The 27,247-nt window shown below is 40.7% G+C and overlaps 1 protein-coding gene and 1 long non-coding RNA gene across 2 annotated transcripts in view; one reads left to right on the forward strand and one right to left on the reverse strand.

Annotated features, from left to right (window-relative positions):
- LOC126396374 (uncharacterized) overlaps nt 1–3,240 on the reverse strand; it is a 13,818-nt gene extending 10,578 nt beyond the window's left edge. Inside the window, exons 1-2 of the mRNA XM_050054388.1 lie at nt 2,501–3,240; nt 2,034–2,367 (exon numbers count right to left, since the gene is read on the reverse strand). Of these exons, the coding sequence (XP_049910345.1) occupies nt 2,034–2,367; nt 2,501–2,617 (451 nt within the window). The 5' untranslated portion in view covers nt 2,618–3,240. The remainder of the gene's footprint in view (nt 1–2,033; nt 2,368–2,500) is intronic.
- LOC126396379 (uncharacterized) lies at nt 2,982–22,134 on the forward strand. The gene is made up of 3 exons (XR_007570569.1): nt 2,982–3,103; nt 21,782–21,815; nt 21,912–22,134. It is a non-coding gene; the product is annotated as an uncharacterized LOC126396379 (long non-coding RNA).
- Nucleotides 22,135–27,247: the final 5,113 nt, after the last annotated feature.

Genomic DNA, 27,247 nt, shown 5'->3' on the forward strand with positions numbered 1-27,247 from the left:
ATCACAAGGAGTGAAGTTGCGTCTTCTTTTCCTCGCAGATGACGGTTCGGGTTCATTCTCTCCTGTTGCGTGGTAAGTGTGGTCCATTCGCAAACTTTATAACTAAAAAAACTTTTCACTACTCTCTATCGACGAACAACTAACACACTCTGCTGTTTCCTCCTCCTTCTTCCTTCCTTCCGCTGTCTTCGTTGGTTCATTTATACACGCGAAACGTGTTCTCTGGCTGGCTGGATTGTCCACTCGGTCTGCCTTACATACATGACGGCGCAAGATGGCGACCTCTCTAAAGCAAGGCCCTTGCTATATATATATATATATAAAAGCATAATTATAAGGCTACGAAAACCAAACAAATTTTATTTTATAGCGATTATACACTTGTATAAACATATTAATGGGTAGAATATTCAGATTCAGATTCAGATTTGACAATAAACCATGCCAAATATTACACACTGGCCCTTTAAACCCCATTCCAAATTCCAAAATTTGATAGCAACCACCAAAATTCTTGGCCTAATACACCCTAAGATAAAATAATAGTCAATACTATAATTTGCTGTCACAGTCCCAATTTTTTTTATTTTTTTTTAAAAAAGCAATGGTATAATGCCTCCCAGATTAGTTGTCATGATGCCAAAATTTGTTTTACTTACCCAAAGTCCAAAATTTGGAATAATGGAAAATCTATAGTTGCAACCCCAAAATTTGTTGTAGCACCCACAAATTTAACTGTGTTACCATAATCCCATAATTTGTTGTAATGCACCCAAATCCAAAGAAATGTGTAATACCCCCACCCCATTTTTGTTACCTCACCCCAAAATGTGATATATTTGGTGTCATGATTCCAAAATTTGTTGTAAAACCACAATATCCTAAATTTGGAATAAATTCACTAAAATACTTGGTCAAGACCCCAAAATTTGTTGTAGCATTCAGAATGCTGAAATTTGGTAGCTTAAAATGACCACATAAATGATCATAATAACAAATGTTCTCATGGCACCCAAAGGACTAAAAATTCAAAACCTCAAAAAGTTGAATTTGTTGTGCCCCAGACCTAAAATTTGTTATTAAAAAAATTGTTGTCATAATCACGCAATTTGTTGTATTACACCCAAATATATATAAGAAATGGTTGGCTATCCATAATTTTGCTGTCATTAACCACAAATGTTAGTGACAGCAAAAAAACTCCCAATAAAAATTGGTGTAATAATTCCAACATTTGTTGTACCACCCTAAAATCCCAAAATGTGCAAAACCGTTGTCACAACCTTAAAATCTGTTGAAGTTAAGCTGCTGTGCCCCTGTCCTGATCTGCCACCGGTGAAATGAGTGAAATCCTCCACTTTGCTTTAAATCACCAGATGTAATGAGCTGACTATCAGGTCTAGTCAGCACTATGAAATGACAGTGTCCTATAAATAGACTCATTGTTTCATTCATTCATTCATTATGTATCACTCACAGGACGCTCTTCAAAAATAGAGAAACAGCAGACCTCCTCTCCATTTCTCACACAGACATTTGCTGATAGTGTGGTTTGTCAGAACGTCTTCTTTACAAGGTCATCGGCTGATCTAAGAGCAGAGCTACAGGGATTTTACTACTTGGGATGAAAAAATATTCTCCATAGTTTACTGGTTACTGTCAGTGTAAATATTGAATTAATAAAGAGCCTGTCTGTCCCTAAATCTCTTCACTCATCTATTAATTAAGATGTTTGAATTCTGTGCTGTCAGTTTTGGGCAGCAGTTGTTCTAACAGTAACTCTCAAAGTGGGCTCCAGGGGCCCACTGGCCCTTGACTGGGATCCAGGGGTCTAACTGCAGCATTAGTAAATGGTCCATTTCACCAGTATTTTACTACAAGTTATCCAATTTATTTATTTGTTCTAATTAAACATTTTATTTTACTTCTATACATTCACCTCCTTTTCTTCATAGAAATTATTTCCAGTACTTTTTAGTAGGAATGTAGACACACACACACACACACACACACACACAGTAGAGGTCACATACCGACAAACTCATTAACCACATCCTTGACCAGGTGTCCAACTATCGCATATGCCACCGCCACCACCACCAGCGCAGCCATGACCAGGTAGAGAACTGCCTTGGGCAGCGGGATGGAGTCTCGCGCAGGTGTCCGGTAGTCCGTGTACAGCAGGTCACTCTCCGAATAAGAGTACTGAAAAACATGTTCCATGCCCGATGTATGGTAAGAGTTGAGAGGCGGGTTACTTGCGCTCATGGCGCTGTCCGGCTGCAGAGCTGTCACCATCGTGGTCGTCACATCCTCCGCTTTGTCGATGTTTACCAAGCCTGTGGTTTTATTCACCAGAGGCAATATCTGAGACAGAAAATAGCTCCAGTCCTTTATTGCACTCGTGTTACATAAAAACATTGTTTCTACCATGTAATCACCACAGGAAGGATTGAATTCACAGGGTCACCAAGGCGCACAAAATCCTCTGAAGACGCACCAGAATGACAAACACCAGACTCTCCAAAATTGTCGTCTTTGAAAGAAACAGGTTGTGTTTTTTTATAATCCAACAGGTTCCCTCGGATGCCAAAGTCTCCGTCTGACAGGAGCTCATCGGTGCCTCTGAAAACTTACCCAGCTTTCACTGACGAAATGCACAACGCGTCATTCATTGACAGGCAGCGCAGCTTTTACGCACGGATATAGAAAGAATTGTGTGCGCCCACTCTTTGGTTTATCACCCGAAGTAGAATAAAAACTATATAGTGGTAGAGCACAGCAGCCTAAAAAGTCATCCAAAGAAAGAAACGTGCCAGAAAATGTGTCACCATTCTATTCCCGACCTTAAAAACGCGTAAATGTTGGATGAAGGAGCCAAGAATCTGTGACTGTATCCGGCGTCCCCGCGGTTGTCACATGCAGTGATGATGATAATTACACATGACAAACTGCAGGAGTCACGACGCCTCCTTCGCTCCTCTCAGAGGTGTTCGGGGATGAAATCTGCGGCTGGTGGGAGGACACGGACACCAGGACCCACTTGCTCGCCCTTCCTGTCGACCTCACGTGGGACGATGTTCCTTAGACTCCGCAGCCTGAGGTGAGTTCATGTCATTTCTGCCACAGATCGGTTGTTAGACCTCACTGGGTTGTTTGTGAGCTCAGAAATGAACCAACAATGACTGCTGATGTGATTTAAAATGAGCCAAAATGGAGTAAGATGAGAGAGATGGCGCTCTGACGGGGTCTTTTAAATGCAGCGGAATCTAAATTACGCACAAACGTCAAACTAGACTTAAAAAAATAAAATTATAACAAAGTGAACAAAACAAAAACTGAATGCTGTGGAAAAAGTAAAATACTATAAAAAATGTTAATCCTCCAAATGACACAATAAAGCAGAGGAGCAGCTCAAATATAGGCTCTAATTGGCAGAGAAAAAGTAATGGTACCTGGTTTATAACATACTGATTATGCAGTTATTTCCCTAGAAAATACTCTATTTATCTCTAAATTAGATATTTAACCCATTTCCCAAGGAAGTTCTCCAATCCTTGACCCAAGCAAAGATGGCAACCAGTAAACAACAACTGCTTAATTTTCTGTCTGTCATCTTTTATTTGGTCAAGGAGTTAACCTTTGTGGAACGAGTTGAAATTGTACACTGGAGGGAATGTTCTCTGAGATTAATCAACAGGTCTTCATGCAATGTATTCTCATACAACGGTTTGTAATATTTTACCAAAATGCACACACAACGGTTGTATCATAGACTGTAAAAATAATGGAAGTAGCTACTGTGACATCCCCATTGGTTTGTGGTGTCCTGTTTGGAAGCCTCAAGTTTGGTATCTCGGATGTTGCCATCTTGATTTTTTGGAGCCAGAAGTGACCATCTTTGGGCCAGAGGCTGGAGCTGTAGAGGAGCGAGGGGTGGATTTGACACTTTTTGCAGATGGCCTGTCTCTAAAAGTGGCCTGCTCTTAATGATGCCTGACTTTAAGCCTTAATAAAATGTAAACAGGTTGATTTTATAAAAAATACCCCTGTACAGTTGTCATGAATGATGAAATTACCTTTAGAGACCAAAATCGTTTTTTGTACCATGCTGTTAAGTGCTGTTAAATTGGGCATTTTAACATGGGGGTCTATGGGGATTTACTGGCTTCTGGAGCCAGCCTCAAGTGGCCATTGAAAGAACTGCTGTTTTTGGCACTTCCATGTTGGCTTCATTTTTCAGCCTTACTGTACGTTTACACCAAAAGCTGCCAGAGCTGCAAAGACGTCAGGTCTAATTCATTGTCAATGGATAGTGTCGACCAGAGGCGTTTTGAGCTGCAAAAGTGATGAGCAGCGGCGTTTGGCAAATTGAGCTGCAAATGAAAGATGAAGACTGGTTAACTTTATGCCAATTAGCTATGACGCGTTTGAGTTGCAAATGACCAGGCACCAATCAAAAATTAGATGTCATCGCTTGTGTGGAACCCAGAGAACATCCTCGGAAACTTTTAGTTCCTACCACACGTTCGTTCCTACTTCAAAACAAGCAGCAAGCTGTCAAACTGATATGTTCAGCCTGAAGTAGTGCTGGAACCGAATAATTTTGCAGCTCTGGCAGCTTTTGGTGTGAACGTACAGTTAGAGGTTGCAGTTTGGTTTGTATAATTAGCAGCCCACAGATGGGATATTTTATGTACTTAACATTCAGTTACACATTTAAGGTTTTTGTGTAACTCTGGAGAACGATAGTTGATTGTCGAGTCTCATTTCCAGGTCCTAAAATACCACTGCTTTGGGTTGGTGGTTCAGTCCAGCTTCCAACCCAAAGCACTGGTGTTTGACAGCCTGGGAAAGAGACTCAACAGTCAACTGTCTTTTCCAGAGTTACATATAGCACCTTTGATGTACATGTATGTACATAACACAAATTTGCATAGGTTAGGTTTAGCCAAGTAAATAGGCGACATTTACTGTAGGCAGGTAAAGTTATAGGTTAGGTTTACATAAGTTAAGTTCTATGGGTTATGTTTAGGCAGGTAAAGTTATGTAGGTTAGGTTTAGGCAGGTAAAGTTACTTAGGTTAGGTTTAGACATTAAAGTCACTTAGTAACGTCTAGAAAGGTAAAGTTACGTAGGTTAGGTTTAGGCAGTAAAGCAACATAGGTTAGGGTTAGGGTTAGGGGGGTAAACTTACATAGGTTAGGTTAAGAAAGAGAAATATGGTTGGGCATCATTATGTTACATACTTAACGTAAAGTTTCGTAGGCTAGGTTCATCAAAAAAAAGAAACGATGTACCGTTAAAATGACACAAATTTCATTTGGTTTTACACAGGATTTAATCACTGGGGAGAAAGTCCTCTGTTTGTTTGACCGATCTATGACCCCAACCTACTTCCAGACACAGAGTTTTGTTCTTCATACCTTCTTCACTCTGTCAGCACATTGGTCACTTGATAGCAGCCCTCCGGATTATGAGGGTTATATAAAAAAACTACTGGCTCATGATAAAGTGAATTATATATAAATTCTGGTGCATAACTTTTCATAGGTATTCATATAAACAGTTCATGGTAACAGCCTGCTTCAAAAAATCTAATAGAAGAAATGGCACTGGATGAAAAGTCAGAGGATCACCAAAGTATTACAATTAATCCGTAAGAAGACATGAATGTTTGTGCTAAATTTCATCATAGTCCATTCAATAGACATGGACACATTTTACTAAAACCCACGAATGTCAGCCTCATGGGCTAGAGACAAGCAGGAGGATCACCAATTTAGTTGGATTCATTGTCAGAGAATCATCAATGTCTGAGTTAGAGGACTGCATTGTGATTAGAACCCTGCAGGCCACACTAATTTCTCAATTGTAATGAGACTGCACAAGCATAAAACAGAGATTTGATGCTTCTTTTGTCGTCTAACAAGAGAGGAACTATATTGTTTTTTTCCATCTGAAAAGGGAAAAGGAAAATGTACTTGGACTGAGAACTACAGGAAAACTACATGAGCACACTTGTGTTTTGATCTGAGTGCTGTCTCTTATTTCTGTTAGATTCCCTACACCTCTGTGAATCTGAACACTGTGTGTTTCTCCCTTCCTTCTCTTTTCCCGGGAAGACAAACTAGACTCAATTAAGATCACATCAGCCGTTCAAAGATCGGCTCAGAGGAAATGTATTGGACTCGCTGACCCTTAAATCAATCATGGCATCCAGTGAGTCACTGCAGACGCCAACCATGGCCATCAGAGGTTCAGCTGTCACAACTGAAGAGGACAGTCTTTAGGATTTTCAAATTTGTCCATCAACAGTCAGAAAATGGAGGTCATTTTAACTTTGCTTGTTCATTGGTTTAATTCATTTAATGAAGATGCAATATAGAATATATTAAAACAACGTTCAACTCAGAATTATAGTCAAATTCACCATGAACCAGGATCAGACTACATGAAGTAATGTGTCAATATGTGAGGTTACGTGATCATTGATGCATAAATTCCTGCTTTAACTGGTCCAGACATGTTAGATTCCTACATGTTAAACTCTGACTAATCATAGCTTGTGATCTTTCACGACAAAGGTAATCAGGCAGGAGACGGCAGAGACAAACCAGTCATAGAGTCCAAAATGTCACAGACCACTTAATGGATTTTGAGAAACAAGAGTCCAAAATAATTGGATATGCTTGTTTTTCTTTCGGGGCCAGAATCAGTTGTCTTCCACTGCAACACTACTATGCATGTGTTATAATGACAAACCGATATTGTGTAAGCTGACCCCTGTGTTGATAGTGTAGCAAAGTGGAAAGTATTTAGCCACATGGTAAGTTTACATTTGAAAGTTTATTTTACTGTTTTTCAACACAGAAACACAGGTAATTTAACAATACAACCTGGTCTCATTTCTAAGTCGTTGAATAGCAGTGCTTGGGCAGTGACTTCTGGCATCAGACACCAACGAAAAAAGCCTTCCTTTACTGTCAACATGATATGTGGCTGGGTGCTGTTATTGTGTAACAGCGCCTGGGGCATCAGGGGGTAACGTGGCCAGACAACAACATAAGTTAAGGGGGCAAAAAGTCTGAGTAGAGTGGGTAGGAGGGGTGGAGTATCGGTTTAACAATCACCGACTTTCACCCGGGAGGCTGGTGTTCACTACCTGTATGACTGTAAAGCCAAACCCTGTTCTTTTTTTCTCAACCCAACCACGTGTGTGCTGGCTAAACGTAAGCATATGCGTTTGTTGTCGAAGGAAAAAAACTTCAATTTACAGTGTTGTACCGACGTAGTAGGTTTATTTTGGAAGACACTGTATACCAACAGTACATTTTCTGTGAAAATGGAAGTGTATTTTGAAAGGACACAATGCATGTAACAGGCTGAAGTTGACACGGCGTCCCAGAACAACAAAAATAGATGCACCCAGGGTAACTTGCACGTCCAATGTGGGCGTGGAAAGCCCATGACCAAGCCCCGATATGTGACGAGGTCGGAGTGAGAATGTGTCTAACAATATAGGTATATTTCATTGACTAGATATAATTGTTTCGCCTTTGTTGACAAATCAGTAAGTCAGTCAACCTGCATGCAAGCAGCACAAACTGAAACTACTGTTCACACTAAGCTTTTTCTCTCTGTTATGGGTTTCCATCTACAATAAAGATGCTTATTTTTACTGACTAAAACTTTTTAAAACCTTTTCAAATACATTCTCAAAGTTGGAAAAAATCTGAACACACCAATGTCACATTGTGTCCAGTCAGTCGCCAAATCAACAGTAAAATGGACTAGGCTTTCTTATCCAAGCATCTACTGACAAGATATTTGCTGCTGGAGATATATTAGTCTGATAATCCAGAGGGAATATGAAAACAATTTATGCAAAAATGTAGGTCCCCTGAAAAGTTTGTTAATGTGTCCTCAGGGCTTTCTGTGTGTCTGGCTCCTGTGTGCTCTGGGGAAAAAATGTAAAAAATACTTTGCAGATATTGTATTTATAGAAGGGAGAGGAGCCTGTGTCTAACTTATCTAACATAGTATTAGGTATGTACAAAGGTGCATATGGTATATTTAAGGGATAATCCACAAAAAGGTTGTAACGGATTATCCCACTAATGCCATCATTCACTCAAACCAGGGCTGCTGTCAAAGGGCGACTCTGAGATGAAACATAGAGTCAAGACAGTCAGTACAGTCTTTTGGATTTAGAAAAGGACGATATATTCCTGCACTATATTAAGAGCCAATTATGAAATTATATCTTCAAAAGGGTGGTCATGGCTTAGTGCTCCCACAGCAACAGCGTCATCATAGGTAAACCTCCCAAATCTCATCCTGAGGAAGACATGTCCATAGTTTCCGTGACAACGCTGTGACACCTGGAATTGTTTCTGCCTTGTGAGTCTGATAGTGTGTGTCATCATGGTGAAATATGGTCCTGATGACATCAATTGTAGCGGGAGTTGAGTATTTTGACAGGTGTTTATAGGTCTCTATCTATCAATGGACAGATTTTGTCAACACAATAGCATCAAAACTGTGCAAAATGCAGTCACAAAACTTTACAGGTGTGTATTAAAGATCAAAATAAGAGTCGAGTTTGAAGATAGGTGTGGTCCAAGTATCGGGGCTGGAAATCGAGTGGTAGGAAGTAGGAGGTATTGGTCCCTCACTTTATGCTCCTGGTTCTTCAAACTTTACAGCTGAGTCGTTGGGATCACAATTACGCTCAAGTTCGAAGATGGGTTTGGTCTGAACAAGGGGGCTGGAGGAAGGTTGGTAAGCTGTAGGGAAGGAGCCATTGGCCCCTCACTTTACACTCCTAGCCCACATTCGTTTTAATGTGTAGAACGTTTTACGATGTATTGTCGCAAGATGGCCTCTAGTTGTCCTTGTTTTTATAACCTGTGAACAAGTTGGCACTTTTTTGTGAAGATTCTGTTTTTACCACCAAAACATGATGTGTGTATGCCTGCGGACTAAATGTGTCTATTTCTTTTCTCATAAAAAATTTGCAAAGCTCATTTCCTATATAATTTGAATAATAATAATTTGTCCTTGTTTTTGGCCATTTCCATCACTACATTTTTCATCACTGGTCTGTAGTGTAGTTTTTCATCTTACCTACAAAGCTGTTATTGGTTAATTGTTTCTAAAAAACCAATTGCCACTAGCACATTGAACACTTGACCTGCCTCAAAAAAAAAGTTTAAAGAGATCCAGAGGTCTGGGACTCACCTGGTATTTTGATGGTAGCATATAGATTATTAATTTGAGATAAAGAATTGAGTAATTCATTGGTACAAATGACTAAATTGAGAGAATAAAATATCCACATTGAGCACCAAATCAATTGAAGGGAATTAATCTTGGTTTGAGGGAACGATTTATCAAAACATTCCCTCCCTGACACCTACCACGCTCTGTATGATAAAGAGAGACACAAGGGAGGCTGAAAGGGAATAAAAAGAGAGAAAAGGGGGGCAATAGAGAGAGAAAGTGGAGCAGAGCATCCTCTCGATTCCTGTGTTAATCAGCAGGGATTGTGACGGCAGCGGAGGACACACGCCTGTGATCGAGTCCTGCTGAATAACAAAGAATCTCTGTCTGTGCAGCTCTGGCTTATCTGACTGCCTGATGAAAATTACCCCTCATACTGGACTCATATACTTTAATCAGATATGACCCTAGCCAGACAAATGCTCGATTCCACCTCTTCGCTCATCCATTCTCTGTATCCTCCAACCCCTCCTTTCATCCTGCAGGCTGAATTAAGCTCTCTTGTGTCACTCGTCGCCCCTCATCCTCACAGCCAGCGTGGATGGAAAAGTCATTTTCTCTCCCTAAAACCATCAAGGTCACACTCTCCCTCTCTCATGTCAGATCCTGATCCTCAGAAACCCTTAGGTGAGCTGAGTCTCAGGAAGTGGATTCACTTTCAGTACACATTCTCCATGATCCTTATCCTCGACCCTTCGCCCTTTTGCGTGACATTTTCCATGAAATGAACATCTTAGAGCTCAGTGGATCTCCTGTTTCAACACACGTGGCACTGGTTTTATGAAAACACGTTAAACATTTAATTTACACCTGGACAGGGCATGAATAAAATCCTGAGTAGACCTTATTGTAGAATAATCAATTAATCTAATCTTAAACAGTGGCTTTATGAATTCATTTTGGATTAATTTCCTTATTGACTATGGAGTCCTGTACTAACACAGATAATTAATTTCAATAACCTTTGTTCATCTTATTTATAGTGTGAGTACATGCACACGGCACTGGCCTAAAGCATATCTTAAAACACTCACAATTTGGTGTAATCTGATGAGGAAAAAATGGAAGAAGGAAGTGTATTTATATGAATGAAATCATATTTATGACTAAATAAGCAACAATCAAAGTTAAAGGTTCGAATAGGTACATTATGAGCTAATTTTTCTGTTTGGTCAGAGTTTAATGTTCAACATTTTGAATATTTGCTCTGCTTTACCTTACACACTAACCAATCGAGGCCGCGGTGGACCAAATGGCTTAAATCCCCCCCATTAGAAAAAGCTGACAGCAAGGTAAAGGGGGAAATATTCTGAATATAGTGTACCTTATGCTGCTTTTGATTTTTTTAGGTATGCCTTTGTTTAGGTGGCTAAGAATTAACCAACTGAGGCAGCGCTTGCTCAGCACCATTTCATTTTATGTACGCGATGAGAGGTTTTCTGCTCTGAAGTTATTGTAAATAAACATTGTGATTTGGTGTGTAGTAGCACCCCCTACCAATAAAAGCTTCGAAACCAAAATCTTTACAACCAACATGTTCCAGCAGGAAAATACATTCTTACTCTGACCTTGTCAATATGGACGTTTGGTCATGGACTTTCCAGGTCCAGATATGATGTGCAAGGTACCCTGGGTGCGGTAATTGTTGTCATTCTGGGATGCCATGTCAATTTCTACCTGTTACTTGCATTGTCTTCTTTCAAAATATACTTCCCTTTTCAGAGGATATGTACAGTTTACATACAGTCTCTTTCAAAATAAATGCTCTTTTTCAGCACAACACCACAAATTGACTTTTTGTTTTTTCTATCAACAACTAACGCAGGTGGTTGGGTTTAGGAAAAAAGAACAGGGTTTGGCATTATTATCTTGTGGGAAGGGAAAACCGCTCTCCTTGGTGAGAATCAGTGTTTGTTGGGCCACACCTCCCACACTTCCTACTTGGATTTTCGCCGCCTTAACTTTCGTTCTGCTGCCTTGTAGCTTGAGGCCTCCTGAGTCATGTGGAGGATATCTGTGTAATCATGTCAGGAGCAAGTCAACCTTCATCTGCACCTCCATTCTTCCCTACATATTCTGCAGGTAAATAGGACACTGGGATATATTGATTTTCCACCAATGAAATGAAATTGGCTTGATGTATTTTGAGACCAAAATGTCAGGGAGGGAATGTTTTGTCTCCTTACTCGTGTTTACATTGAAGCCTGCTCTGTAATTTGAGATGTACAATGCACGAGCACATCAAAATAACAGTAACATAAAATAACAGCAGGGTGACATTTATATAGATTTTTATGTGTTGGGTTTTATGTAGGTTTTGTTTTTTGTGGTTCAGCATCACAGTGCTCTGCCAAAGGATTTGTCAGAGTCCATGTTCCCACTGGCTGTCTGTCTGTCTGCACGTCTACTGCTGGAAAGAAACAAAACAGAATATATACAGTCTGTACTTTCCCCAGTCTTGACTCATGTTTGATCAGAGTTTATCTGCGTAATTATCCATAATTCTTTTAACATAGCTTCAGCAGCTAATGCTATGTGGAGATGTATTTTTTTGTCATTATCAGTGTTGAGGTTTTTTTGGTCACTACAGCACAGCAGTAGGGTTAAGTAAACATGTCCTGTTTTGTGCTTCAAGTTAACAGTGCATGCTTACAGAGAAGCATTCACTCCATTCACATTCACTCCTAGAAATAAAGTTTTTATATTACAAACTTGTTTTCCTAATTACACTGTGGAACATAATATCTAGCTGGATTATGTTCAAAGGTAATGTTTTTTGAATGAATGAGGCGCTACATTCATCTGCACCCAACTCTGACTGGATCACATTGTAAGTTCTCATTTAATCTGAAAAAGAACTTTGGTTATGGTTAGGGAGGATATTGTAATTATGGTTAAATGTTAACAAGCTCAAATTCACAACAGCTGTGACCACGTACATGCATGCATTCTCGCGTTGCCCCTTTTTGCTGATTGGCATAAACAGTTAACAATCGAAATCCCATAAGCTTTTTGATGAGGAAACAAAGGTGATGCTGACTTCTGCATCGGACTACAGAAAAATGTTATCCCTGTAGCACTTAACTGGCACAAACACAAACACACATTGTCACACAGACAAACACACATGCACACATGCTTGACCTTCATGCCAAATTTCAACCTCCAAGGACTAAAACTGTGGCCATCAATGGGTGGGGAAAATTTTTGTGGACTGACCGTCCAACCGACAAAGTGAGCTACAGAGCTGCTGGTTGCAGCTTATAAACACGAATCTCAAGTCACTTCAGACCTTTTCTTCATGAAACTAAGATTGTGATTTTTTTCCTAACCTTTACCAAAGCTGTGAATGCCTAAAGAGTTTGGGCCATAAAAAGTTTAATAATGCTGTCATCACTACGAGAGGATATTGTCTAGTTATAAAATTATATTTTGTTGTGAAATCATATATACCTAATGAATCAGATATACCTGATGGAGGTTGGACAGAAGGATACGTTCTAATCAAATGAATATTTCATCAAGGGCAAGACAGTGTGAAAAGTTCCTCTCATTGTTTTCAAGATTGTACCTTCCTCCTCCGCACCTGTCACACATTCAGGCATGCAGAGATTTTTCTCCCAAAGAAAATAGTGTAAAATCAAATGAAACACATTGTCAGTGAACATTTTAATAATTTTAACAGATAGATAGATAGATAGATAGATAGATAGATAGATAGATAGATAGATAGATAGCGCATGTTAGCACAGATTGTGCAGAGAATAAACTGTACACTGATTTAACACGAGTAAATAAACCACAAAATCTATCTCTTTTTGCATTTAGCAAAAAAGTATTGTTAGTCTTTGAGGTGAAATGAGGTCCTGTGTAGAAATTGGCTTTGTGTGGCTGTGGAGGGATGAGGCAGCTGACATGAGGCAGATGTTCCTCTCTCCCTTCCCCCTCTTTACAACTTAATTGGAAATATCAGAGTGAAATTGATGAACGGATTAAACTTTCTGTAAATATAAATCAGTTCATATGCAGACTTACATTCTGCTTTAGATTCTGTAAGCACACCCCTATTGATAGTGCATATTTGTGTCTCTGACAGCACGTGTCGGTTCTGAACAGCTACAGGTGACACAAAATCTGGATTTAACTCTCATGATCGTTATCCTCTGACATGACAGGCAGCGACTGTTTCCATTGCATTAATCATACAGAAGAGATCCCCTTTCAACAGGAGATTAATTTCAAAAATGGACATCACTGTTTGTATTATGATGTCAATATTTCAAATGGAAAAAGAAAGGTGAGCATGACTTTAGGAAGTGAATTTATTTTTTAGATGAAAACTCTTTTTAGTGGATTGTTTTTATCTGACAGAGGGAGGTCACGCTGCCTTTGGTATTAAATTCAGTTTGCAGTCTGACAGCAGTATTTTCAGTTGTGGTATTTTAGTTTTCAGTGTCCTGCTTTTACTTTACTGCCAGGTGGTCTTTTTATGTGGAGAATTAGCTGACATTTGGCAAAGACTAACTCCCAGTTCACCTTTGAACTTTTGTATCACTGTGAACACCTTCGACCTCATGCCAGCTGCAGCGGCTGCACCCTGAGAGGTCAGACGAAAAGTACCGCCAGAATGACCATAACTGAGCCTGAGACCGCTTCATATCACAGTTAAAGATTTACTATCTGTGATGTAATAAATGATACATTAAACGCTGATTAAATTCACACACATTATACATGTGTCAATAATCGTGAGTATTCACTTTGCGTGCTTAAATCTTTTGAGCCAGGACATGTTTGCAGATGATTTGCAACACAAAAATTATTTTTACATACCTTTTATGAACTCAAGGAGATCTTTATTTTTGTTTTAAACATACAGGATGTAATATCTGCCACTACGGGGTCTCTCAATCGAAACAATAGCAAATGACTTTGATGATGTCATGAGGTAGCAGAGGAACATGGGAGTTGTTGTCCTCATTGTTAAACAACCACATTTGGCATTCCAAATGCCACAGCGGTGGTTAGTGCCTCTTTGAAGCATCAACTGTGTGAGGACAAAAATCATCAGTATTAAAGTCACTTCTTCTAAAGGTATGTTTTATCTGTAACAACCACAACAAAAAATAGCTTAAAGGCTAAGTGGCACAGGAAAGTTTATCTGCATGTCTCCGAAATAGGTGGTGCTGGTGACAGTGATGACTCATGGCTCTTCAGTCACAATGGCTGTCTGAGCTAACCTCAGTTTGCAAAGTAACTAACAATATCTCCAGGTCCGTCTCGGGTACACTTTATACTCTGTCAGAGCAGGTTATGTAAAATTGTGCAACACAGCTAACAAATAGTTTCACTTATTTATTTATTTTTTTACAAAATATTTTGAGGTGGTTATATTAGAAACTGTGTTAATGAAATTAAATAATGAACCAGAGAAAGATAGCAAGTAAAGATCATTAGTCTTTTCCTGATATCAGACAGAACTGTCAATCCGTTACATTCTGTTTCCGTCTTTAGTCTGGGACTGTGTCCACTTTAACCGATTACCGTTGGGAAAGGGTTCCCTGTTTGATTTAAAGACCAGTGAATCTAACATAATCTAAAGTCCACACTGATGCGTAGTCGTGCCAAGATACTGGGTTTTCCTGGGTTTAAAGGGTGGAGTGAAGCAAAGTAAAAACAAGCTACGATGTCAGGGTGATACTCAGGAAACATAGATTTAGCCTTGATAGCAGCGTCTTGTCTATAGTGTTCAACACTGTTGTTTTAACTCCTCAAAGGTTTCAGTGCACCGCCTGACAACAGTTTGACAACAGCGTTAGTCTTATGTGTGATGCTGATTGGCCAATTGTTAGTCCCTTTGCATCACTAATTGGTAGTTCTTTGTTTTGTTTTTATTTCAACCGAGACAATGCTGCTCATGTCACGATGCCATATGAATCAGTCAACTTGGTAGAGTGGGCAGATTCCAAGGTCTGGACAAGCAACATTAGTCTGTCTTTAGCTCATCCTGTAGCTGTAATGTTTTATCTCATCAACTGGAGCTATGAAAGTTAAAACTGAAGCCTAAAGAAAAACTTTGATTATGAAAACAATTATATGAATTCTACCTGATGAAGGTCTGGAGACCGAAGACTTTCTGATGTCCAAGAACTACCATGTTACCAGCATGTTACCAGTCCATTCCCCCATTAAACTACATAGTGGGGAATAGTGTTGCACGGTATACTGGTACCAATGGTAGACCGCGGTACTTAACCACCACGTACATATGATACCATAATGTTGGAGTTCAAAGTCCAATCGCAAGTGGGTGAGTGTCCATGCGCCGTCCAATAATGGCGCGCGCTAGCCACCTGGCACTCAATATGCTGCTGCAGTGGTTTGTTTTCCAGTGACATTTCAGGTATTAGCTGAGCTACTGAGTATCTTTAAGTAGTGAGTTATTTTTTATTTCTTTTTACTTGTAAGCAGTGATTTGTTTATATATGCTACAGTGATTTGTTTTCCACATGAGCTCTACAGTGCGAGCATTTTACTCGCATGTGCGACTAAAAATAGTTTTGTGCGAGCAAAAGAAATCATTCAGGAGCATGCTGTGCGAGTACAGATTTCAACCAGCAGCAGAAACGAAAGGCGAATCCTGCCAGTTGTGGGTTGAACGGGGGTCACAGACAGGAATATGGCGGAACGCTATGGTCACCGCCGCAAGATACCGGCAACCGAGAAGCTCGGCTCCAGGTCCAATAATTTCCTCTTCTTGGTGTCATGACTGCCCAAAAGTACCTGAACAGCCGAGCCTGGCGGCACACAGGTATGTGACGTGTCAGAGGAGAAACAAGCTGCTCACATTTCTCTCTTTGTGGCAGGTAACGGCCCACAAAACTCACCGCACTTTAGGGACTGTTCTTTACTTGTCAGGGGAGGAGGGTGGCTGGTTGATTTTTATTTTATTTATTTATTTTATTTTGATCCCCCCTATGTTAATCACTTATTGATGCTGTTTTTGAAGTATGAATAAGTCAATAAGTAATTTATTCCATTGAAATATCATTGATGTATTACAGAAAAGAGATTCATCTTTTTATAAATGACAAAAGGCACATCTGCCTCATTTTTGCTGTGGTATCGTGATGCTACTCAGAACCGTGATACTTCCACTGGTATCGTAGCGTGGGTCCCAATTTTGGTACCGTGACAACACTAGTGGGGATCTACTATGAATTTTTGTCTGCAGCTGGCTACAGAAAGTGTAGGAACTTATGTTGTATTTTGGTGCTGTCTTCAGCTCGGACGTGACACCAGGTAGAAACAGGTTTTTGCCTGAACAATAATGGGGATTCACCCGTTTTTCCTAAATGAGTTCCCAGAGGATTTTCCAGAACAGCAGAGCTAATTACTCTCAGTGATGAGCAATAAAGAGATGCTGTCAGTGTGTGAGTTAATGTTGGGATGCGTCTGTCCCACAGCTAAACCAGAGGCACAGCACATCTGGCACAGGGAGTCCCCCTCAGCACGCCTAATGATCCCAACCACTTCTGTTTAATAACTGATCTGTAGCACCAACAGTTTGTGTTTCCTCCAGTGGATGAGGGATTGTAGTTTCGTAAGGCTCACAGGAGCAAGCAGCCTTTATGTCTTTCCAGGTTGACAGCAGGAATCAGAGGAAGCACAAGACTCTGTAGACTCTTTCAAAAGCTATGCTTTGTCAAAAAATACAACACAAGGTCAGAACGTAGCTTCCAAGGTCTCTCAGACAAGACAAAGCCAACAGAATGAGAGGAGCATTCTGTCAGTATCCACCTCTGTCCTATCGAACGATTCTGCAAAACCCCATGTCACGCTCAGCTCAATCTGGGCAACTAATGGTAACTGCTTTGTTTTCACCTCTAAATAATGTGGTTTAGATACTGTAATTGGGTTAAACCTGTGATGAACTATGTCTATTCTAATAGATTCTAGTTCTCTGCAATCAAACTAGTGAGTCAAAAGTACTAAAAATCAATAGGAGTGATGATTAAAACTCTGAAAATAAGACACAAGCTGTAACATCTCCTCCTAATTTGCAATGTGTTACGTCCCCCCCAGACAGGCTCATGACAAAGAGGTCTAACATAATCACAAAGAGTCAAGAATTAGCAGAAAAACAACATTCAGTTTAACCGAAAACAATAAGGGGTCATAGGATGGGCTCTTCCCTCCAGCCTACACCACTATAACAACTAAACCTAACAGAAATAATGCCACAAAAATAGGACTATCAGACCCACCAAAAAACAGAAAGGCAACAATGGTAAAGGAATCTTAATCATATCTGTCACCTCCATGCTGCTGCTGTCAGCGCTGGTGAATGGAAGAGAGTGAGCCAAAATCCCTGCCCCCTCTTTGGAGATTTTTTCCCTCAATCGGGCCAAGCAGATACACCTGAAAAGAAAACAAGACACACACACACACACACACACACACACACACACACACACACACACACACACACACACACACCACTCACAAGCATATGCAATACACACCATAACCAATGGAAGGGGGCATGTAACACAGCGAGTGAGCCAGCTCTAGAAGATGGCGCACAAAAGAGTGTCAAGATATACTTAGAGCGACAATAACATTCAGGGAGCCTATCAAGCCCCTGTTACATGGGATTTATGGTTGTGCGTAGACCCTATGCACGTAGGCTACGCACATCGCCTCCGCCGTTGTGAGCATTTTTACTTTTGTTGTGGTGTGTCAGTAGCCATGTTTCCATCCAAAAGTGATTCAAATCATTGGGAAATGCGCATTAAAAGAAATACGAATCTGTGCGAGTTTTGCGCAGAACCGGAAACAAAACAAGTCTCGCATTCTTCTTCTTCTACGTTTTCTGGCGTTTGGCAACCAGCTTGTTAATGCATTACCGCCTTCCCGACCCGGAGTGTGGATATCACCATGGAGAGAGGTGCGCTACATCAGACTTAATTCAAACATAACTGTTTCCATCCCCCGTTTTGCGAATCAACATTTTTTCGAATCAACCAAAACCCGGCTAAAGCAAGCGTATTTTAGTTTGTGCGAATCAGGGGATTTTAATTCGAATTTTGGCGTTTCCATCATAATTTTCCGATGTGATACTTGCACCTCTAAACAGGCTGATGGAAACATGGCTTGTGTCACTCTGCAAATACCTCCAAAATGCTAGATGGCGGTGGAGGTTTCTGTTGAGTGCTGTAAAGTTTAGTTGATTCAAAACACACATTAAATATGGCTTAATAGAGACAATTTCAAACACAAGTACACAGATTGGCTTCACTATAAATTGCAGAATTGACAGACAAACACTTGTCTTTATCTGGACACATTTTCCCCACAGTGTAATTACAAAGTGTAATTGGGTGCCAGTCCAAAAAATTACAGCAAAGCAGAAAAACCCGACAGCACTCACTAATAAGTATAATACCGCACTTTAGGGACTGTTCTTTACTTATGAAGGGACTGTTCTTTACTTGTCAGGGGAGGAGGGTGGCTGGTTGATTTTTATTTTATTAATTTCATTTAATTCATTTCCACAATCTTGTGGACTGAGCACACGTTTGATAAAACGGAGTTAAATCTCTCGGCATCCATTTTCAAGGTCTCTGTGTGTTTGTTTCCTTGCGCACGAGAAAAGGGGGAGCGCACATTTCCGGGAGGGCTTGTAAGAGGCGTTGCTTTGTTTTCGCCGGTGTGTTAAACACACTTTAGAAAGGAGTGTCCCCAGACTATCAAAAGCCGGAGATCTCTGATTGTCTGGTTGCGAGACTAGAGGATAACAGCTAGGAGTGCTGTGTTTACATGACAACTCGCGCGAGACTAGCTGATGGCTAGTGGTGGTGCTAGTTCCAGAGTCTTGCGCGAGTTGCCATGTAAACACAGCAGCCTGCGGGGCAGGCTGACCCCGGTGAGAAATGGTGCTATTAAAGTGGAGTAAATTACGTCTTTTCAAGTTAATTTTGCATGCCGCCGCTTCAGGGCACTTGGATTACGACGGACAAGCCGTTCTGACATTTTTTAAACGCATTAGCAGAGTTTTTTTTACATTTTCAAAATGTGGGTTCCGTGCATTTCAAGTGTAGCTGTTTTCAAAATGTGGGTTCCGTGCATTTCAAGTGTAGCTGTTATTCCGGCTAGCTAACCCTAACCCCGAACGAGTTTTGTGGATTAAAAACTACACTGGACTTCTTGTCGGCATGAGGGTCAGTCAGTACTGTCTGTATTTTCATTCTAAAGTGGCCATTTCCTAATGCTGAGGATGGCTATTAGCTGAAACGCCTCCGTTCGACTGCTTTGCAATCCACTATATTAAAAAGTATTATACTTATTAGTGTGTGCTGTCGGGTTTTTCTGCTTTGCTGTAATTTTTTGGACCGGCACCCAACTACACTTTGAGACTTTTGAGTGAGCATGCCAAGTTTGCTGAAGACTTATCCCCATACACAACAGTACTAGCCAGCCGGCAGTGACCTCCCCAAGATGGCGGCGACGTTGACGCATCGCTGAAATGGGCCGAAGCCGTTAACGAGGTATCTACTGTATATGATATCTATGGGTGCGCAGCTCGGCGTGGCACTGGGCATCTAAACTGATAACACGTTACACACAAAACACAACAACAAATCGGCGCTTGACCGGACGTGGCTAAAAGTTACAGAGGAAAAGGCCCACAGTATTATATGTGTGCGACTGCGGTAACTTCATCCATCTCATAGACTGATTTAGCGTAGCTTGTGCAACATATAGACCGATGTCACATTGTAGACTAATGAACAGACATTAAGCAGAGGAGCAGCTCTGTGTCTGATGGAGAACCTGTGAGTGAGTGAGAGGGGCAGAGCTGTGCGGAGAGTGTGAGATAGGAGAGATGCACACTGGTGGGCGTTATGTGGCGCAACTTGACCCTATATCGATATAAACGGTACTGTCTAAATCTATATCTTGCTTGAAAATATATCGGTATGTTGTAACATACCGATATACCGCCCAGCCCTACTCACAACATTCACTGACAAAACAACTGTCTTATACTAAAAACAACTCTTATACTAAACACGTTTTCCAAACAAATACAACATGCTAACGTTATTAGCGCCAGCCTATGGCATTTTACATTGTATAAATTAACCTAGCATCTAGCGATCTTTTCCTCTTCTCATATAAAAGCAAGGACAACAGCAACATCTAACAAAGGTAACGGCACACAATTTGGCTCCATAACAATTCACAAGATTCACCGACAAAACAACTGTCTTATACTAAACACGTTTTCCAAACAAATACAACATGCTAACATTATTAGCGCCAGTCTATGGCATTTTACATTGTATAAATTAGCCTAGCAGCTAGTGATCTTTCCCTCCTCTCAAAAAAAACCAGGGACAACAGTGAGGTCATCCCTATGTTTTCAGGGTTCTATGTTTCCCGGGTGTTCCCCACGTAACCCTGCAAAAAAGCTTCTATGTTCCCCGCTTACACAAAAAGGGTTCTATGTTTCCCACTTGGCTGAGCGGGCAACATAGAACCCGGGAAACAAAGAACCTTTTTTGTGTAAGCGGGGAACATAGAACCTTTTTTGCAGGGTTCCCACAACAGCAACATCTAACAAAGGTAACGGCACAATGTGGCTCCATTACAACTCACAAGATTCATCGACAAAACAACTCTCTACTTCACACGTTTTCCAAACAAATACAGCATGCTAACGTTATTTGGGTCAGCCTATGGCATTTTACATTGTATAAATTAGCCTAGTGACGAGCGGAGATTTCCTCTGTTCATATAAAGCCAGGATAAATCCCGAAGTATAAATTCCTAAAGGAAAAATCACACACAAGACTTAAAATGCTATTTTAGTGGAGGCTTTATTGTCTTTACAATTTATTGTTTCTTTATCTGTGAAATACAAGTAAATAAAAGCTTTGTTTCCACTGAGGGAAAAGGTTTCAGCTTACAGATATAGACAGGAGGTCTATGTTGGTAAATATGAAAACAATCCCAAACAACCTTTATATGTGGGGCCCATGTGGGTAGTAAAAACGATATGATACAATAACAGTACTCAAGCATGATTATTTGTTAACATCTGTTTCATTTATTAAGATAAAGTTTTCAGTCTGATCATCTTACTGCAGTCATTTTTATTGCAGCAAAATGTATCTAGTGGACTAAAGAAGCAATTAATTTTAGTATTATAATAGGCAACCAAAAGTTTAATGTATATTTGCAATATTAATAATTTATATAATAAAACAATGATGCTTGGCTGCTGTTTAGTGACACAATATTGCCATGCAAAATATTGTGATGCTATGCTGTATAAATCCTGAAAACTGAAACATGTTTGATCAAAAGAATCATTTCAATTTAAACTGCTCACATAGTTTTTATGTGGATGTTTTTACGTCCATTCACTTCTCTCTCTCTCTCTCTCTCTCTTTCTCTCTCTCTCTCTCTCTCTCGCTCTCTCTCTCAGTGTTGGAGAGGTGGACACACACGGTAAAGTCAGAGTGAGTGACTGTGACCTTTCTGTTCGTCTCACTGATAGTAATGTCACTGTGATCGATATTGCATTAATGCATTCCCCTCGTGCTCTCTCCTTCCAGTGGACTCCAAGGGTACCTGTCTCAGCCCATTCAGCAAAGTCACTCTGGTTCTATAGTCGCCTCCGTCACGAATCATTAAACTGTCGATCTCTCATCTGCTGCTGCTTCCCAAACATGTTTGGGGGTTTCCCCTACAATCATCGGAGAATTGTATCGATTCATTTTAAAATGTTATTATGTCTTTGTGTGTTTGTTTGTTTTGTTTTTTTACATGATAACCTCATTTCTCTTGGTGTTAATAAAGACTGCAATGTTCTGCTTAATGTCAACAGGTATGAAATCAAATCTAGACCCAGTTTACTACCTGGGAATGAAATTAAATACAATGCAATACTTGGAAATGTCAGCTGAATGCTGTATAAGTATATAGTAAGTGTATAACAAAAGAAAATATGCATATAACTCTAATAAGAAACAATTGTATGACACTAAACATTGGTGACCAAGACAAAAAGGCTGCCGCTTAAAAAGTCTATTTTTTTGCAGAATATCTTTATTGTTTAATGCAATTTTGCTTTAGAAGAGATTTATTTTGTGATGGTCCCTCCCCTCCTGGTGTCCTTCATCTCAGATGTGATAATGGAAACCTCTGGCAAATAGAATTGTTTTGAATAGCCTTCCCAGGCTGTCTTCTCCCTGATGAAACACATTTGTTTCTGCTGCTTTCAGTCCTCAGACGTCCTCGCAGGGAAAATGGTTTTTTCACAGCTTCCCCTCGATGTGTCAGAAAGATAAAATCTGCTCTGCTGAAAATTTAATTATCACAAATGGTGAGCTGGAGGAGCCGGGGCTTGCACAGACAGGGCCGCCCTGTTCGCTTACACAGGGAGATTCCACGGGCATCATACTGAACCGCTTCAGTGCATTTAGGCTGAGGTTTTCTAACCAGCAGAGCGTAATATATTGGAGTGTATCATAGAGACAAACAGCGAACCAAACTGTGGACTTGGACTCTTGCTTCCACAGTCCACAGTGTTGTGAATAATCACATGCTTGGACTGGTTCAATTAATTCAATCTTGTATGAAGCTGAAATTAGAGCCCTCCTTTACTGACCCAGAATTTCACACTAAGAAAAGCCTGCATCAGCCACAGATGTGAAAATATTAGCATGGTTTTCTCCTCATCTCTGACTTTGCCAATATTGACATGTGTTTTGTTTTGTTTATTGTCAGGCTCTCCTTTAGACTCTCTTTTTGATAAGTTTGTCTTCCTTTTCCAGGTTGCTTTGCAGTGTAGGCAGTTGGTACCAATGCTGCAATAGCAACTTTCTCTGCAGGATTCTTTGCCTTTGAATCAGGTTTTCACCATCTGGGATGAACCAATAGGAGTGTCCTCTCTCTGAAATGACGTGTTACTGGCCAAAGTTTCTAAAAACAGAGCCAGGAGGAGGTGAAAGAGTCTAGTGTTCTCTCAAACCACTTAAATTACAATATGCTCAAAGTTTATTAATGGGATTTTTGACACCAAAATGGAATGCCTACCCCAGCTTTAACTTCAGCATGTTAGCATTGTCACGGTGAGCATGTTAACATGCTGACATTCACATGTAGCAAAGCAAAGCACAGCTGTGTCTGAGTACAGCCTCACTGAGCAGCTAGCATATGGAAAAACCTTTCTAACTTTAGCCACATACTTTTGGCTGCCCGAACTGAACCAGACCTAATACATTCGGAAAACAGATTGAAATCACATGTAATTCACTGTGAAAGGCACTAACTGAGAACCTGTTTTATTGTTTTTATTGTTGTTGACGTCACACCTCCACCCCACTGCTGTAACCAAACATCCCACGTATTAAATTAAGTACATGTTTAGATATGGGACAATATCTTTGCAAGATTGTCTTGAGGAGAGCAGCAAGCTGCAGGAGGGAGCCTACAATACATTTTTTAAATCATCAGAACACAAGGAATTTGTGTTGTTGTTCATAATGTGACCTCAGCTCATTCTCCATGATGATGCCATTCATCAGTGTCTGCAAGATGAGGACTGATGTTGTTGTTTGTGCAGCTGTTACGTAACTGTGGCAGTTTAATCTCACAGTGCTTTAGATTTATGTGGATGAGCATCTAACCTTCCCCTGATTGTCATCGTCGTTGCGTGTCATTCAGCACGGGTTCCCCCGAGGAGAGCACTGAGCTCCTCTTCGTCTCCTGCCATTTACTGTCACATCCCTGCAGAGTGATGCAGGATAACGATGGGAGGGACTAGAAAAAAGCAAGTGCACACAGAGCAGGATGCTGGAATGGTAAAAAATTATGTTCAGTAATGTGGATTTACTCACAGCAATCACATTGGTCTAACGTTATTACAGTGACACTGATGGAAATAGCTGGCAGCCAGCTTGAAAATGGCACTGACCTCACAACCAAAGTATAACTAAAATTGGATCTCTGCCTTTGTGTTGGAGCCAGAGCCATAAATGGCAGTGATCTGCCCAACACTAATCAACATCTGAATTTGATGCATTTGGTGTTGAGTCAGTGCGTTGTGTGTTTTATTGTGTACATCTGTGTTTGTAGTAATGCAGAGTTATGTGCCAAAATGAGCCAATGACTCCAGTGGAAGGTTTTAATTATCTCTGTTAGCTGAGTGAAATGATGCCATGAGATGACATTTTGTAAAATATAAAAGCTGAGAACAGCAGCAGTGGCCAATCATTTTTAGGCAAACTATTTTCATTTTATCTTGAGGTAATAAACAGTTTTTTTCTTTTTCATTTTGTAACTGACTATTGTTGAGCAGAGAGAGAAAAAATGTGCTTGGCAAGTGTAAGAAATGCCACTGTTGTTGTTTGTGCATTACTGTCTACATCACACCATGATTCTCAAATGTGTTCATAATGATAACATTATGTGTAGGTCTACTTGTAGAGATGCTCCCGTCTCTCCTGCCCAGCTGCCAGAATAAAATGTTGGTATTGTGCATTTTAACAAACCACGAATACATCCCAGTCTCACTCCTAACTCGTCAAACACGTACCAGGCAGCAGTATTTTTTGATGCTCTAAACAACTGCTGTAGTATCAAGAGTAGCAAAGTCTGCATAGGATGAATAGGAGGGGAGGTAGATGGGTCAACCTCCTGATTTTCACCTGGGAGACCATTGTTAGTGTTCCATGTAAAACTAAAACTTTTGCCTACGTTCTAAGTTTATTTTGAAAAGAGACTGTGTTTATGTAATGAGCAGAAACTGTACATTTTCTGGGAATACTGAAGTTTATTTTGAAAAGACACAATGCAAGTAACAAGGGTAAATGACACAAAACTGGCACTAAAGGGGTACCTAGAGCATCATAGTTTTACGTGTTGGCAAGAGAGCTGCCTGCAGCTGACAACAGCAGACCACTGTTCCAAACCAACCAAAGCAGGAGTTTTTAATATAGCAAACTATATTAAAACAGTGATGTTTCGCGACCAAACCAGTATTTTAAAACCAAATATCATGTTTCTCTAACCTTAAACATTGTGCCTAAACCTAGCCACATTTTTTTCCAAAGTAAAGTTTCAACATATGAGCAATATATGAAATAACAAATGTAACATACCCCTAGTTTACAAAACTGCACAAAGCCAACATTTATTCTGGTGCCTGGATTGTTTTCTTAAGGCAGAGGGGGATGAGCTCATGATAAACCAGACCTAGATAAACCATGAAGAACAAAACCCTTTAATACATCTACAGTGCACACCATCACAACTGTAACAACATTTCAGTTATATCATAATCTGTCAGTTTTGCAAGTTTGGCACACCGTGCGCCTGGCGCAGCTACTCCTCTTTCCCACTTCCGTCCCTCCTACCTGCGCAAGTCGGAAAGAGGGAGGAGAGACGGCGTGGAGTGGGTTTTACACAGCCGCTTCACATCACACCAATCAAATGAGCCCCTCTCCTCGCTCTTAAATGCGCCGCGCGAAGGCGTAATGAGAGTTTACTCAATTCGCCATGGCAGAAGAGAGCAGCAGCGTCAGACGGCCAAACTTCTCCCAGGAGGAAACTGATGTTTTGGTCCGGGAGGTCCAAGCTCGCAGTGTCCGAATATACGGAACTGCGAGCAGACCTCCACGGGCTGATGATGCAAAGGTAGCCTGGGAGGAGGTCACCACAATTGTAAATCAATGTTGCGTTTCTCTTGTGCGCGCGCTCTCTCTTTCTCTCTCGCAGTCTCACTCTGTTTCTTTTCTTTTGACTTTTCTAAGATGACAGATGCTGAATATATACTCCCTATCTGATGCTGTGGCTGTTTGTGGTTGGCTGAGAGGGATGTGAACTCATTAGTTTGCAGCTGTGTTAATCAAATCAGGTTGGGTTTCCATTACGCGTGCCAAACGTGCCAAACGGTGCCAATCCCCTTTGATCTGACATCAGATGTGACAGGACAGTCGATATAGAGATACGTTTATGTGCTGATTGCAGACAGTTGCATTGAATAGTGTTTTTTGGGGTATTTATTGCATCGTTAATGTGCCTGATATTCTGGAAACCTGCCTGTGAGGTTTTGGTGACGTGTGCACACTGTCCGCCGGTCAGCCAAACTTCCCCTACACCAGCTGTGCTCCGCCTGCGTTGACAGTAGACCTGGTTTCAGCTGGCGATTTTTAAGCACACCTTCGGCGAAGCCTTTTGGCACGAAACTGTCACTGCGCCAAGCTGGATCTGTCAACACCTCCCCCTGCTAAATTAATTGATAAATGATAAAATTGCACTTATTTTTCTTTCATCCTTCAGCCTTCATCTCAGGCTGTTCATCACTTGTTATTGTGAAATGTGAATGTTTTCCTGATGTGAGCTACCTGTGGCATTCCAGGAGTGGCTCGTGGTGAAATTGGGTGGGAGGGCTAACGCATTAGGCCTATGGCCTATACTGATCAATAGTTCAGCTGCAGTAACAGTAACATCACACTGAGATACAGTACCAGGTTACAGCAACAATGCACTACAGCAAAACTAGAGAACTAACGTTAGGCTAACTACAAAAAATTTCTGATGCCAAAAGCTCTCTCTCTCTCTGTCTCTCTCTCTCTCTCTCTCACATACAAATAAAACAATTTAAAAAGCCATACAAGTCTAGGATGGAAACTATTTATCGTCAGAAGTAAAACGGTTGCTAATCCATCTATTATTGTGTAGAAAACATTATATAGTATGTATAAACGTTAGAGGGAAGAGGGAGGGCCGGCGGCTCCCGGGCCCCCTTCTCCCGCGGGCCTGGGTTTGGTGCGGTCGGCCAGGCCACCTCCATCACGGAGTGAGGGAGGTGCATGTGGCTGGCAGGCAGGCTGCCGGGCCCCGTTCTGCCACTGTAGCCGGAGTACTGCAGTATGAAGGTAAGCAC

Source organism: Epinephelus moara, chromosome 10, assembly GCF_006386435.1.
Source record: "Epinephelus moara isolate mb chromosome 10, YSFRI_EMoa_1.0, whole genome shotgun sequence".
NCBI classification, from domain to species: Eukaryota; Metazoa; Chordata; class Actinopteri; order Perciformes; family Serranidae; genus Epinephelus; species Epinephelus moara.